This window comes from Colletotrichum scovillei (assembly GCF_011075155.1).
Source record: "Colletotrichum scovillei strain TJNH1 chromosome Unknown Contig00006, whole genome shotgun sequence".
NCBI classification, from domain to species: Eukaryota; Fungi; Ascomycota; class Sordariomycetes; order Glomerellales; family Glomerellaceae; genus Colletotrichum; species Colletotrichum scovillei.
This window is the reverse complement of record NW_023336264.1, coordinates 6,018,829-6,033,317: the sequence shown is the minus strand read 5'-3', so window position 1 is coordinate 6,033,317 and position 14,489 is coordinate 6,018,829. Positions and strand designations below refer to the sequence as shown.

Here is a 14,489-nt window from a genome sequence, read left to right as displayed (position 1 = left end):
CGCTAGGCACCTCAAATGTAAGAGACCCGATTATTCATTTTGCGGCTCCTCAACCTCCCGCCGGAATCTGTACCATCCCACCGGGAATTTATCCGTGGCTGAGGCCCTTTGGGGCCGTATCTCAAACTCGGCGAATATTTCCTTGATTGCAGTCCATGCTTGTCACTGACCAAGACCACGTGTAGGTGATTCAAGTCGATCAACGTGTTCCAATTGTCGAAAATCTGGAGTCGAATGTACCCGTGGATATAGTGTACGCTTTAGGCATACACTGAACCCTAGGTTCGTGGATCCAAGTTCAGTAATCATACCGCAGCCGAGCCCCTCCAGCTGATTTGAACCCTGCTTCTGCGATTAGTGTCCAGCCAGAGAGAGGAACTGGGGCTGCCAAAAGCGAGTACAGCTTCTCAGAAAAGCAAACCTGGGTGCGAACAACAAACCGCTCTTACAGCTTTGTTGACGAGACCGAAGATGTGGTCAACATCCATGCTGCTGTCACCGGGGAGCCCGGGGCCGACGACAGCAGCGCAAACACCTACCGAGGGACTCCACATAGACATGAAAGTCCACAGGACTACCTTGCTCTACTATCTGCTGCTTCTTCTCCAGTTTCAGAGTTGCTGTCTCACTCTCGAAGCTCAGCAATCAAATCACACGCCTTACATGACGCCCTGTACGGCCGGGATGGCATTAGGAAGCAACGAAGACACTTGCGACCCAGACCGAACACGAGCTCTGCAACACAAGATGCCATACAAAACGCAGCCAAAGAATTCCATCATCACGACGACACGTCTGCATCGAGCGGTCATAATGGAGCTTCGATACAATGGGACTTACTTCACCTTGGAGAAGATTTGTCACTCGATTTTCCAAACATCCAACACATCTTTGAAGCGATAGATCCCCAACTAGAAGACAAATCCACCGGCAACGACAGAACCTACGTCGAAACACCACTATGGCCCCTTCAAGACCGTCAGGAAGCCTTCCTCTACAGGTACTTCGTCGACAACCTCGCACCTCTCTTCGACATGTGCGACAACGATAGACACTTTGCCAAGGTGGTGCCGAAGAGAGCAGTCTACTGCCCGACACTACTGAACGCGATGTTTTCAGCTTCCGCAAAACGTCTTAGTCGAACAATTGGCGTTGATGGAGTCATTGCCGACCGATACCATCAAATTTGCCTTCGCTCGTTGATCCCGGCGCTCTCGTCTTCTACGGCCGTCGTAGATGACAACCTCCTGGCCGCTGTCGTAATCCTGCGATTCACGGAAGAAGTCGATATCGGTTCCATGACCCTCGAGTCCCATCTGATGGGTACTAGAATCCTGCTGGCCGCCCAGGAGAACGCCGCCGACTTCAGCGGTCTGCGACTTTCTGCATTCTGGCTTGCCCTGAGGCAAGAGATATATATGGCCTTTGTTCACACCCGCCCGGTCTATCACAGCTTCTTCCCCAGCATCAAACGGATACAGGAACGCGGTAACAGCGACGAGAATGCCGTGGATTGCCATTATGCTAATAAAGCAGTAAGCATTTGTGCAATGTGTCTAAGCTACTGTTACGGTCAGGAAGACAACCATGTAAGGAGTTACGCGCAACTGAAAGAGGATCTTGATGTATGGTGGAAAGAGAAGCCATGGTACTTCGACGCCATGTGGGCAAATCCAGAACCTGGCTTTCTGCTGGAAGAACAGTACATCACCGACGCCGCTGTGACTGGATTGCAGCACTATCACCTGGCGCGGATGCTCTTGATTGCCCACAACCCCAAGGTTGCGCGGCTTGGTACGGCTTTCCGGGCGATGGAGGAAGAACTCAAACAGACCGTTCGTGTGATATGTGGCCTTGCAGTGGTAAGCTTGCGGTTCATCGACGCCATCAATTCATATGGGAGCTTATATGCTGACTGCGTGGTGCCCCAAAACAGGCGAACGAGAGAACACCCCCAGCATACGTGTAAGTGCCATCAATCGGCAAGCCAACACCCTCCTCAAACATCTTTTGACCGACGCGATACAATAGGAACGCATGCATAGCAATCACCATGGCGGGCGATCGTTTTACAGACCGGAAAGAACAAGAGGAGTTGTACAAGATCCTTGTCAAGACTGACAGGCGGTTGGGGTGGCCGACTCATGCAGCGTAAGTAGACCCTCACGCCAGCCCTTTGGCCACTGCAAAACAACACTAACAGCGAGCAGACAGTCTCAGATCAGAGAGGCTTGGGGTTGGGAGGACTCTCCATCACCCCCTGCGATGCCTATTGCGGCCATGTTAAACGCCCGCGCACGAGCTGGGACGGCGGATTGATCATAGTTAACCAGCGAGCAAAGCAAGCTCTAGCGTTCTGTATAAACCCGTTAGTTAATAGCGACTCGCACTTACTCAGCCCTTGCAACTACTTCACTTACTTGCGTAAGGGGTCGAGAAACAGTTTACTTGGCATTGTCTATTCGATGACCATACTCTTTGCAATTCTTGCGCCGTCTACCTAAGTACGTGTTTACATTGGTGACTACATGTAATTATTCCTCCTGCTTTGACACCCTGCGCCAAACCTTCAAAGGCATTGGACTCGGCATCAGGTTCATGGCCTCCCGCCTCTCCGGTTCCCACGTGGGGAAGGGCAAGGCGAAGTTATATCTGTGCAAGACACTCGCCAACAACACCGTCTGCTCCAGGTAACTGATATTACGTCCGATGCATCCTCGTGCACCGGCACTGAAACTGACAAAGTACGGTTGCAGTTCCTTGCCCTTGTCACCCAGCCAGCGCTCCGGGATGTAGGACTCGGGTTCCGGGAAGATCTTAGGATCTCTGTGGACGATGTATGCCGAGATGGAAACTGTCGTACCTCCAGGGATGAAATCTCCAAGAACATAAGCCCCCTCAGGCGGCGTTCGTCGCGGAAGACCAAAGGTTGTTGGCGGCACTATCCGGAGAGACTCGTCGAGACACGCCCTGAGGTACGGCAAGTGCTTGACCTTGTCGTAGGGCGCAACCACCTCTTCAGGTTCCAGAACGGCATCGATTTCCTCGCGCAACTTTTCCATGCATCTAGGATTCTTCAACAGCCAGTACATGACGTTGTTCATGGCAATAGCTGTTGTGTCTGAGCCGGCATTCATCATGATGGACACCTCTGCGACGATCTCGCCCCAGTCGAGCCCATTGGGAGTTCCATTTTTATCTTCCATCAAAGCCTGGAAGAAATCTTCCAACTTTTCACCAGCCTGGTAGCGTTTCAGTCGTTGGGTTGCACGGTGGTAGACGATGCCATCCCATCCCTTGTTCAGGTTCCACCATCGACGAAAAGTTGGCGAGATCAGAGACGTCAGACGATGATTGAACTTGTACCAATTACCGGCCCAAACGGTGATGGATTGGGCGACGGCAGTCGAATGCAAGCAGGCTCTGTAATTCACCTCGTGAATGGATCCGTCCATGCGCTCGGCGCGCACAAGATCATGGCCCTGGTCTAGAAATCCCAGTTTCTCAGACAGACCAATATCAGCAATAGCGTCGAGAGTGAAGTAGTTCGTCCACGCTCGGTAATCGAAAGTAAAATCTGCCGCGTCTGGACGAAGACCCCCCTTCAGAGGCTGGGTACAGGCCTTGTCACAACCGACGATGAAGCGTTCAGTCTTGTCAGCCACTTTGTGTTCCCAGTTCTCGAGGTTCTTCAATGCGTATGCCGCCGACAGAACCTTGCGTTTCCGAGCGTGGTCTGCCTTATCGACGACATCAGCCAGGTGGAAGTGAGTTCCAGCCAACGTCTCGTAGAACTCGCCCTTGAGACACTTGGTTCCGTGCCCGTAGATGTCCTTGATTGCATCAACGGTACCGTACGAAAGCGAGTTGGGCCCAGTCCGAAGCACCGGATGTTTCTTGTGCTTCTCATATAGAGTCTTGGATCGGAAGCCGAGTGCAGCTTCGCGCATGAACACTAGATTGGTCACGCCGGCTAAAGGTTTAAAAGCCGGAAATCGACGAAGTCTTTTGGGGTCTCGGAAGTATTCGATCAAGGGATAGACGATGAAGTAGAATAAGACGCTCAGCAAAGCTGCCGAGGGAAGTACGATTGCGTACATGACGAGGTCCTATCTCAGCTGGCTTGGAAGACTTGTTTGCAGATGTCTGGTGTAAGGAGTTTGATAACTCGATTCCGACGCTAGCTAGCACATCAGCACGGCATCCCACTTGTGATAGCGAGCTTTGAAATAGTCATTCTGTCCGGTGTAATCAGCTGACTTCAAGATCAAACACGAACGCAACGGGATATGTATCCCGCGGAGTGCCAGCATTGGAGACATCACAACAGTCATTCTCATGCTCTTCAGGCGCCTCTAGTGCAGGCGAACAAAAGTAAGAGGACGAAAAGTTGCCTATCTCGTCACCCAAGGGGTCCCTGTCAGACAAAATTGGCGTCTTCTGATGGGTCCAGATCAAGGGCCACAGCAGACGGCAACGTTGACCATCTCTAGTCTCACGCACTCCCCGCATGCCAAGATCGAGTTAATCGGACCCAACTTTCCTATCCAAGACGTCTCGGATTGGAAGTTGCCTATTTGGAGAATACCCCACGTTCAGCCGTTTTGTCTGGTCAGGAAAGGAAACTTGTCAGCCGCATTAGATCGCGCGACTTGCCTATTTGACTTTAGATAGGCAAGTTAATTCCAGGCTAGGCAAGTCGGCAGTCATGCATCGCGCCGCGTATTTCCAAACTCGATGTCCCGCCCACATGGATAGTTACACAAGCGCCGGGAAGGTTTGGATGAAAGCCCTACAACAACTAACCTTGAAGACCTCGACTTTTGACTCCTAAGTACAGGTACTTAGGGACGAGAGGTAGCTTGTTCTCACCCCTCGATGTCCAACTAGTCACTTGCAGTCGAAGGGCTCCTCATGATTTGCTATCAGCTGGCTCGGATACGTCAACTGGAGAAGACGAATCCAATAAAGTCCTTCACGAGCCGATCGATACCCACGTATCACTGGCCTTTCCTCCTTCGCTATTAGATGACTCTAGTGGAAAGCTACAATTGATTTGTTTCCGAAAGAATTCGTCATCCATTGGGGTGGCATTGGCCAAATCCTTGTCGTTTCATTGCACCTAAATAGCGGGATACGGACACATCGAGTACCTTCAATGTTTCTAAAACGGGACCTTTCCCTCAGTTGAGGTTGGATGTAGTCACGATTCCCGAACGAAGATCCTACTTGAGGACCTTTCGCCGACTTTCGGTATTTTCTCATACAGGCTTGAGTACCGGCTAGCGATGACCTGGCTCCCCAACCCTGAGATACGATCCCCAACTCTTCTACACTAAGTCATCTCCTCTCAAGATCGTCTTCGTCTTTCTCATCATGAAGTCGAGCTTCTAAACTTATTCTCATCACCATTCGTCGTGTCAGTGCTGCCGGAAGTCATACTGACGAGACCTCCAACTTCCTAGAGGAACGATTGTTCCAATTCAACACATGATACTTATCCGCTGGATTCTTACAGGTACCTTGATTATTCTGCTTTTTGCCCATTCCCGGAACACCTTCACTTAGAGAGTGTTACGAACTCAGCAAAACGATATGACTACAGTCTACAACTCCTCCATAACACTGATCCGCCTTTGGTTTCCTATTTCTCCAATTATCCCAGCCTTGATGGTCCTGAATACTTCATCGGGGACTCTCACTCCTCCTCGGGAATTGAGCATCTGAGCATCCGCCATTTTGTTTACGTGTTCCTTTAGAGACCCACGGTGCCAAATGCTTCAAGTCACCAAGATCCACTTCTTCGGGCTGCTCGTCCGGTTGCCTAGTATCACCATCCCGACTTGAGTGATTTGCAGCTAGTGGTTTGGTTTCGCGTTCATCCTTGACGGCGGGCAACACACCGGTTGAAAGGTGTCCGATTCCCAGATCCACGAGGCTAATATCCCGAAGAGAGTGATCAGGCTCATCGTTGTCGTTGTCAACAGAAATCAGTTCGTGCAACCGATCGCTCGGTCGCAAGACACTATCCCCAAGAGTCCTCATTCTCGGCCTGGCACCAAATATGGAGTTTACATTTTGAACTGTTCGCCTCCGTCGTAAGAATAGACGACGGAAATAGTCTCTAAAGGCAGGCATGCAAGAGCAGAAGATGAAGCCGTTTAACTCGACGAATGACCAGTTAGAGATTGGCACAATGTCCCCTGGTAAGCGTCAGTACTCGCGTTTGCAATAAAACAGCCAACTCACATGTCGGATTCGAAGTCTTCATGAAATCTCTGATAGAGCTGAGTCTCAGAATGGAGACAAATGTGATCCTACAACGGATATTAGCTCTTATCAATCCCACATTTCCGGGTTCCGCAGGGCACAACTCACAACAATGCTACAGCGAACATCATACCGGCCCCAACCTTTTGTCTCCATCGCCAGTTGAGCCTGACGATTTGAGAAATGGGCATCGCTACTACAATAACATCAAGGGCAATATTGACCGATGCATGGGCCCAAGTCTGGATATTAATATCGTGGCAACGGCCTTGGTGTTCTCCATCCCATTTAGTCCAGGTGTAGCTGATGGGCCAGCACTGAACTGAAGTCGCAACTAGGAACGAAACGGCTGATATGACGCATGCCCAGATGACACCCCAAGTCAAGCGCCTAAACTTTTCATCGGAAAACAGGCGCAAGTAGAAGAACAGGAAATTCGTCTTCGCAAACATGACGGTGAATGCATAAAAGTGCTCTCCGATGTAGAACAGCTTGGCGAGTCGGGTAAGCTTGGATTCTTCTCTTTTTGCAAACCTCGTTGTCTGCCATTGCACTTACTTTGAAGAACTCGTTGATTTGCTCCGGTGTAAGTGTCCAGATGTCTTTTCCGAGGCCATTTTGAACCGCTGCAACACGGGTTAGATCCCATTTCAGGATTCTTTCCTCCGTGTATGGCTAAGGACGGCTTACTGAGCACAACAACCACGCTCATAGGTACTGACATCAACTAGACCAATTTTACTTTAGTCAAGGTACAGATCAAGTCAGCATTTTTTCGTGATAGAGAAACATACCATTGAGAAAATCAGGGCATAGTCATCCAGTCCGATCATGTAATCTAACCGTGAGAGTTGGGAGTACATGCGAACACCAACACTAAATACAGCCACAATAGCCCCTGCTACGGCACTCGCAGTAGCTGAGGTACCTCTATCTCGATTGGGAAGCCCACAAATGTCGAATATGATTCTTTGGCTCTCTACATTTATCAACATGAATCCTGTTAAAGGCGTCGAAGGCAGAGAGACACATACTTAGTCCATCGATGACAGAGCAGTTTTGATAGCTGCAACCGATTATTCCGTACAGTTGTTGCTCTGCGCAAAGAAATTTGACGGCGGCTTGTGCACTCGTCGCTGATGCGATTATTGTCGAGACGCATTGACTCTGGAAACCAGCATAGCATTAGCAGTCGCATGAAGACTCACGACTTTGGCAGGACGATCAGGGAACTTACCGCGCATTCCGGCAGAAGGCTCTCTACACCCAAGCCCTGGGGTATGGCACTCGACACTGGAAATGAGTCCATCATTCATCTCGGTAAGTCCGGCCAACGACACGTGCAACTTCGACAAGAATGAGGATTGGCGACAAACCAAGCACATTAGTCGCAACGTCTTTCGCAAAAGACGTTGATAGTTGCAGACGCACACAGGTGTGTAACTGGGCCGATCCGTATTTGAAAGATATTTTCTTTGAAGAGGAGATTCCCCCATGTTCGCCTTGAGATTCCAGATGACGTTGCTTCTCTATTTACGGCGGTGCTTGAATCAGGGCTACCCCATTTCATTGTTGACATTTGGTCAATCTAAGCTCTATTGAGATTCAGAGTGCAACGGCTCTGTCAGGATCAGGCTCTTGCGCCAATCAATCATGTCCGATGTTCACTTATAGTTCAGCCGGTGCCATCTTAGCCGAGCGTCGGATCACTTTGAATTTCAGTAGTGAGCAAAGTTGGGACTAGCACGCCATAGCACAGGGGCCAGCGTGCTGTCGAAAGCGTGCTTCAGGGGACAGGCAGGTTTCTCCGCAGGGCAGAAAATGTGCTGAGAAAGGAGAAATCAGACTCCAACGTTTCTACAAGCAACAATCAGATGACTCTTGGCAACACAACCAAGGTCAACCCATATCGTCCTAATGTAGATGCAGCAAAACAGCCGCTATTCTGTGTGATATTCTCTCTAGCTAGAAATGTCACGAGTTGCGGGGCAAATGGGCACAACAACATGTTTCTTTTTTCCCTCTGTAACTCTTCCACCTTAGCGACAACTTGATGGCAAGTTGGCAAGACGAGGAATTCTAGACCATCTAGATTGCAACCCGTGCGTAGCTGGAAGTAGTGCGGCAGGGAAGTGTATTTGATTTTGACCATGTTAGTACCGTCACCCAATTACTTCAGTATCCTGTTTGCGTTCTTGTTTACCGTTCTGTGCCTGAACCCCGTGGTGACTCGCTTTGAGTAGGTAAGTACATTGCAGAGGACAGCAACAAAAGAAGCCATACATAACGTCACAACGGTTAGAATGATAACTTCAAGTAAGCCTTTTGAGCGGCTAAACGGTAATGACTGAAATTGCTGTATAAAAGCTAGCATAAAGCTGTGGAGCTCGCAGCCTCAGAGCCGAGAGTTCCCCTCCGTCGATCCCGGTACAACACGCCGACTAACTACATGTATTGCAGAGGAAGAAGAGGTGTAGACGTTCTCGAGATGTGTCGACAAATCATCGTGCTTTGATAGTCCTCCTCGTCTCTACCTCTAAACACCAACAGGAGTCTCGCAGAGGACAGCCTGCTTGAGCTGTGGTAATAATTGTTAGAAGACGAGAAACAGACGTTTGTCTTCGATTTGAACTACTCACGACGGGAATAGCACAGCAGCGGGCACGTTGACCACCCTTGGCACAGATGCTTCTGAAGTCGCTGGCCGAAGTCGGCACCGTGGTGGCTGTTGGCAAAGCTATCAGCATCATTCACTTCACGTTCCTCTGATTTTGTTCTGACTTACGAGAAGCGCAGTCAAGATTAGCAACTCCCAGAACATCCGTGGCACAGCACTGAAGGTTGCTGTAGAGACCAGAAGGGCAAGCAACATAGGGAGCAGAGCCGCCGCCAGTGTTCCCGGTGGGAATGGCGATGACGGCAGTGGCCAAGATCGAAACGAGAACGGTAGTGAACTGCATCTTGAAAGCGATACGATGTTTGAGTGAGAGTCTTGAGTGACCGAAGAAGAGCTGGGAGCTGCAGGCTGCTTTGAGTAGGAGATAGAAGAGATGGTTGATTATGATGACTAGATGTTAACTCAGAAGCCTGGCAACTGCAGACTTTATATATCTGAGCGCAAGTGTCGTTGTCACTGCTCATACGACTAAACAGATCAACTTGATGAATAGTCCTCTTGCATTTCCGCCTTCGTCTTCCCTATTAGTGCAAAGTCCTGCGGCATAACTTCACTTCACCATTGACCTGACCGTTTCACAGTAATCGTCGGACCAAAGGCACACGATGAGGTTCGTGAAGTTTTCGGCAATTCGGTAAGAAGAGCTCATCGCCAACAACCTGTGTATGCTTGGCAATATTGGCTTGGCTGTCCACTTTAGTCCGAGAAACTGTGGTGCAAGTAAATCCACCTAACACGAGCTACACAAGGCGGGAGTGGCTGTTCCCGTGCCGGTAAAAATATGAGAAGTCATATGGGGTCTTCCAAAATGCCCGAAAAAAGGAACGTCCAGCTTCATGATGCTGTTCGGGGATGCAGTTCGTCTGAATCCGGGTGGAGTGAAGGCGTTGGTCTGGTCCGGGATGATAATTAAATTCGCCTACAGCCGCTCCCGCCTGTCAAATGCAACATTCCCCGCTCTCAGCTCGACTTAGAGCGAATCAGGGGAAGAGGTGATTTTCAGCCCAGCGTTCAACTAGGAATAAATCACCATTGTGACGCTGCAAGTACAGGCATGCCTGCAGATGATCAGCGCTGTCTACTGCCTCGTACCTTGTTTTATGAATCCAGAGAGCCTTTCTGCAGGCGAAGGAAAGGTATAGTAGAGCAGGAGGGTAGGTATATGCGGCTAGGGTAACTAACCATTTGTGCAACGGGTATGCTGCATAAGGCTTGCCAGTTGCTTTGAAGAACTTACTAGGAATATTGAGCATCTTTCAAGAATCATTGTAATCAAACTTGCGCTTTGGGACTTGCTGCTGCTGCTGCTGCTGTAGACCACTGGCACGTTGCACAAGACTGCGAACTGTTGCGATCAGCTCTGAATCTGGGTTTCCCTTGAATCCCTTCCATGAAGAAAGTGCCTAAGGCATCATACATGTGCAAACCAAGCAAAGACTTCAAAAAGTGTTGGCAATTACCCATCATGATTCATCAATCATATCCGTTGAAAGAAGTCCTGCATGTTCGACATTGAAATTTGACGATCCACACTAGTTGTTCCCGCATGATGTGTCACACTGCTATGCATGGGTTGAGCATTCATTCCTAGTTAACGGTGCTTTACATGGGTTACGGACGAGGCGGGTAGAGGCCTGCAGCAACCTAGAACCTGAATGCAACAATCATATTCCCAATGCTACCGAATCATTGATCAAGACCCAAATTTGCAGCGCAAAGATTTTCTAGGCATCGCGCAAATGAACCAGGTCATGTAACATAGAGAGAGCTAAAGCGGAAAGCACTGCGATATCTGCAGACCATCGCCATCTTGTCCTTTTCCGTCTGATCATTAATCTCCATGCTTTTACAGCATGTTCCAAGAAGTTGACAGGCAACTGAGACCTGTGGATCATGGCCTAGACTTTGCGTCCCACAATTTCCGCCACCTCGTGCATCCGGTCTTGCATCCGGTCCTGCTCTTCAAATTTTCTCACAACTTGCAGAGTGGCAAAGTAACTGAATGGTAGAGCGATGAACCAAAGACCGCAGTTGATGCTGGCTGTAGCAATAAGGGGGGTTGGAACGGCTTGGATCCCGAAACCCACTGCTACCGCTGCCGTCTCGATGCCACGAAGCAAAGAGCTATACCGAATCTGATCGCCGGGCGAGTCCGACAGATTTCCGATTGCCCAGTAGATGAAGTTCTCAATCATGCCAAGAGACGCTCTTTCCAGCATATAGAGCCCAAATCCGCGTCCGAACTCGCTTTGAAGAGCCCAATCTAGGACAGGGAGCGTGAAACGATACTCGTTTTGGATGATGACAGCCCAAATCCAGGTTGCAGTGTTGAGACAGACTATCAGCGAATAAGTTGCTAGAGCTCGTGTCTGGCGATTCTTGGACCACGGGAGATCCACAAGTGATCCTCCGAGCCATGTTGAGAAAGTGCTTACGATAGCTGCAACGAAACCACCTAGCGCTCTCGAGCGCACGCTGAAGTATGTTGCAATGTAGGTGCCGGGGTATGCTTGGATCCAGCCAAAGTACCAAAAGAGAGGTGTCAATAGAAGAATTGAACGGCTTCTGAGTAGCTTCCACATCTCCACGAGCTCTACGCGCCAATGGATCCCTCTCGGCGCTTCGATACGACTTCCGTCATCGCGCATGACCTTGTCGGGGTTGGATAGGAAGAGACCCAGGAAGAAACCGAGACATTGTATGCCGATGAAGGCAAGGTATAGCTCGTATCCAACCTTGCCCTTCTGATTAACCTTGTGGTTGAGCGCCAGCGAGATGGCGCCACCAATAATCATGCCAAAGTTGCGGAAGGTAAACCACGTCGCGACGTAACGGCCTCGCTTGTGGTTTTCAGGATATCCCGTAGCAATCGCTCCTTCGACGCTGTAGAAGAATCCAGCACTTATGCCGCAGGCAACCGAGCCGAAGTAGACGAGCCACGTTCCACCTGTCCGATTGTTGACGTAAAGGCCGGCTGCATAGAGGGGATACCCAAGAGCACCAACTGCCAAAGTCCAGCGGAATCCAATCAGGTTGGTCAGGAACGGGCCAGCGAAGCAGGTCAACGTCATAAAGGCGTAAAGGAGAGCATTCGCTGCGTTAACCAGATCTGGACTTTGTGAACCGCCGACGCCGAGTCCATTCATAGCACTCCATATTCCCGGTGCACAGAAAGCACAGAGACCGACGATGAGTATCTGAAAGAGAGTACTCCTGCGAAGCGGTATGGGTTGCGGCGGAGACAGCGGCTGGGTGCCGGGCTCGATTTCTGGCTGGCGGAGGCTGGCGACCTCGACAGACATGACTGGCTAAGTTGCTCACTGGTACGATGGTCGAATTTGGACTCGAATATGCTTGATGATGAATTGAAAAGATTTGACGACAGCGAGACAAGACCCCCTCTTCGAAGACCTTGATGGTTGCAGTTGGTGGAGGGCTAACCTTTATGGGCTTTTGGAAAATCAGAACCTCCTCAGGCAACTACTTACTTCACTTAGGGACTTGAGATAGACCTCAAATCTGCCTTTGTAAAATTCCACTGCATGAGATTCGCTTGCAGGGTCACGAATTACGTGCTCAAGTTTCGTCCCAACGTCGCACCGATCGACAGTCCTGAACCAATCTCTTGAGCGTTACGAATTGTAACCTAGACCCCGCATCGGGGACGCTCGGAAACAGTCAATACGGATCTTTACTCGTTGGGAATACTTGTTCGTCGTAGATCATATATGAAAGAGCCGGCGTGTAGCCCTTTCGCCGTCGGTGAGTTGCCTAAATGCTAGCAACCTGGAGCTAGCAAAAGAATTGCATGTCTCCACCAAACAAAAACATTTGCGTTCTCTCTTGCTTAAAATACGATATTCGGAATATCGCGATATCGTTTCAAGCTTGTATGAGCCCTGAGTCCATAAGGAGGAGAGAAGTTCAGCATGTGTTTGGACCTAACTGCATTCAACGTCAACTGCAATGAACCAATCCTGTCGGAGGACGCGGGTATTGATAACCGGGGCAGAGATATCGATGCGACTCTCGCCAATTGGCATGAAGCCCATGATAACGTGATTTTAGCTTCGAACGCATCAAAGCACATGCTAGAGCTTCCTCGGATAAGTATATAAGTTCCCGTCCAGCCATTATTACGTCGCGGACGCTGCCATCGAACCCAGCCTATATCCAGTATCAGCACGTTGTCCCGGATTGCGATCATCGGCATCGAAGCAAATACTTCCTGCTACAATTACCGCAAGGCACGCAGTTACAATGACGGCTTCAATCATATCGAATATTACCGAAGGCCATAAAACAATCAATCAACTCAATCCCCCCATCGTATTTGAACAATTTCACGATCTACCCAAGACAAATCAACGACTTCTGGGCGAGCCCCATCCCACCGGCACTGTGACACCCCTGGCATTGAGGCCTTCCGGTCAGCACGAAGATGTTCAGTTGCATGAGGTCGTCCATGCTGTAGAATCTCTTCAGAGACAGGGCGAACTCACCAAGAAACTTGCCATTCATGGGGTGCTTTTATTCAGAGGTTTGCCAATCCATGGCGCCGAGGATTTCAGCAAGTTCGCACACGCTTTCGGGTACAAACCACACGAAATCATCGGCATTGTAGTCGACAGACCATTGTTGGCACCAAACGTGGCACCTGCGAACGAAAGCCCAAAAGAAGTTCTCATCTACAACCACAATGAGTCACCCCAAGTCCCGCATGCGCCCGAATACGTTTTCTTCTATAACCACAAGGCGCCCGCAAAAGGAGGCGAGACCCCTGTTTCTTCATCACTGGAGCTCTTCCAACGAGCCAAGAATGAAATCCCGGAGTTCATCCAGGCACTGACGGAGAAGGGAATTCTAAGCAGGGTGACCTACAAGTTCGACAAGCAATATACAGGAGGCTCAACCTTAAAACAAGCTTTCGGAAAAGACTTCTTGGACGGTGACAGTGTGACCATAAAGCGCGAGAAGATCGAGGCACAGATTGCTAGGTATGGAAGAGGCAAGCATACGACGTGGGAATGGATAGACGACGGCGTGATCCTGACGCATAGGCTACCCGCGATTCGTACTCAGCCAGGCACGGGACTTCCGACGCTCTTCACCGGATTAGCCGCCTACTGGAAGAACTCTCAAGGCGGACAAGGGGCCAGAAAGGAAGTCACCAAACAGCTCTACGGTGATGGCACGCCAATCCCAGACAAGTATCTAGAACACTTAGCGAAGATCACAGATGAGATCCGAGTACTCCACAAGTGGCAACAAGGAGACGTTCTCGTGTTCGACAACGTTATTGCTCAGCACGGCAGACAGCCTTGGGAAGGCGAGCAATCGGATCGTGTGGTGCTCGCTAGTCTGTTCGATGGCGACACTGTGCCTGGAGCATATGGTGACGGCGACTGGGCCCAGGCTGTTCAGGCGTTGGACGGTTGACGAGGCCAAATTGGATGGGTTCATGTTCTGACGAGAGGCGTCACCCTTGACGTGACTTCGCGATTGAATTAACGAAAACACTTTAAAGAAATGAGAAAGACGC

At 50.0% G+C, this 14,489-nt stretch overlaps 6 protein-coding genes across 6 annotated transcripts; 2 read left to right on the top strand and 4 right to left on the bottom strand.

Annotated features, from left to right (window-relative positions):
* Window positions 1–1,109: 1,109 nt before the first annotated feature.
* HER10_EVM0008956 (uncharacterized protein) lies at window positions 1,110–2,319 on the top strand (the record flags this gene model as incomplete). Its single annotated transcript, XM_035478461.1, has 4 exons — window positions 1,110–1,862; window positions 1,937–1,965; window positions 2,032–2,151; window positions 2,211–2,319. 4 exons carry the CDS (start codon window positions 1,110–1,112, stop codon window positions 2,317–2,319), a joined length of 1,011 nt encoding a protein of 336 aa, XP_035333057.1.
* A 215-nt stretch (window positions 2,320–2,534) lies between these two features.
* Window positions 2,535–4,100, bottom strand: HER10_EVM0000746 (cytochrome P450 oxidoreductase; the record flags this gene model as incomplete). The annotated part of the gene is made up of 1 exon (XM_035470514.1): window positions 2,535–4,100. The coding sequence occupies one exon, from the start codon at window positions 4,098–4,100 to the stop codon at window positions 2,535–2,537; it is 1,566 nt and encodes a 521-aa protein (XP_035332079.1).
* A 1,585-nt stretch (window positions 4,101–5,685) lies between these two features.
* On the bottom strand, window positions 5,686–7,766 carry HER10_EVM0001785 (CFEM domain-containing protein; the record flags this gene model as incomplete). The annotated part of the gene is made up of 7 exons (XM_035471520.1): window positions 5,686–6,203; window positions 6,250–6,317; window positions 6,379–6,761; window positions 6,829–6,896; window positions 6,961–6,997; window positions 7,065–7,249; window positions 7,508–7,766. The coding sequence occupies 7 exons, from the start codon at window positions 7,764–7,766 to the stop codon at window positions 5,686–5,688; spliced, it is 1,518 nt and encodes a 505-aa protein (XP_035332203.1).
* A 1,040-nt stretch (window positions 7,767–8,806) lies between these two features.
* Window positions 8,807–9,230, bottom strand: HER10_EVM0005709 (uncharacterized protein; the record flags this gene model as incomplete). The annotated part of the gene is made up of 3 exons (XM_035475314.1): window positions 8,807–8,848; window positions 8,910–8,995; window positions 9,056–9,230. 3 exons carry the CDS (start codon window positions 9,228–9,230, stop codon window positions 8,807–8,809), a joined length of 303 nt encoding a protein of 100 aa, XP_035332668.1.
* Window positions 9,231–10,845: 1,615 nt separating this feature from the next.
* HER10_EVM0002784 (cytochrome c oxidase subunit 1) lies at window positions 10,846–12,285 on the bottom strand (the record flags this gene model as incomplete). Its single annotated transcript, XM_035472479.1, has 1 exon — window positions 10,846–12,285. The coding sequence occupies exon 1, from the start codon at window positions 12,247–12,249 to the stop codon at window positions 10,846–10,848; it is 1,404 nt and encodes a 467-aa protein (XP_035332323.1). The 5' UTR covers window positions 12,250–12,285.
* An 835-nt stretch (window positions 12,286–13,120) lies between these two features.
* On the top strand, window positions 13,121–14,489 carry HER10_EVM0005071 (taurine catabolism dioxygenase TauD). The gene has a single exon (XM_035474696.1). The coding sequence runs from the start codon at window positions 13,208–13,210 to the stop codon at window positions 14,384–14,386; it is 1,179 nt and encodes a 392-aa protein (XP_035332579.1). The 5' UTR covers window positions 13,121–13,207; the 3' UTR covers window positions 14,387–14,489.

Coding starts and splice junctions, on each gene's coding strand:
- HER10_EVM0005071 (XM_035474696.1), top strand. CDS start 13,208: ATGACGGCTTCAATCATATCGAATATTACCGAAGGCCATAAAACAATC.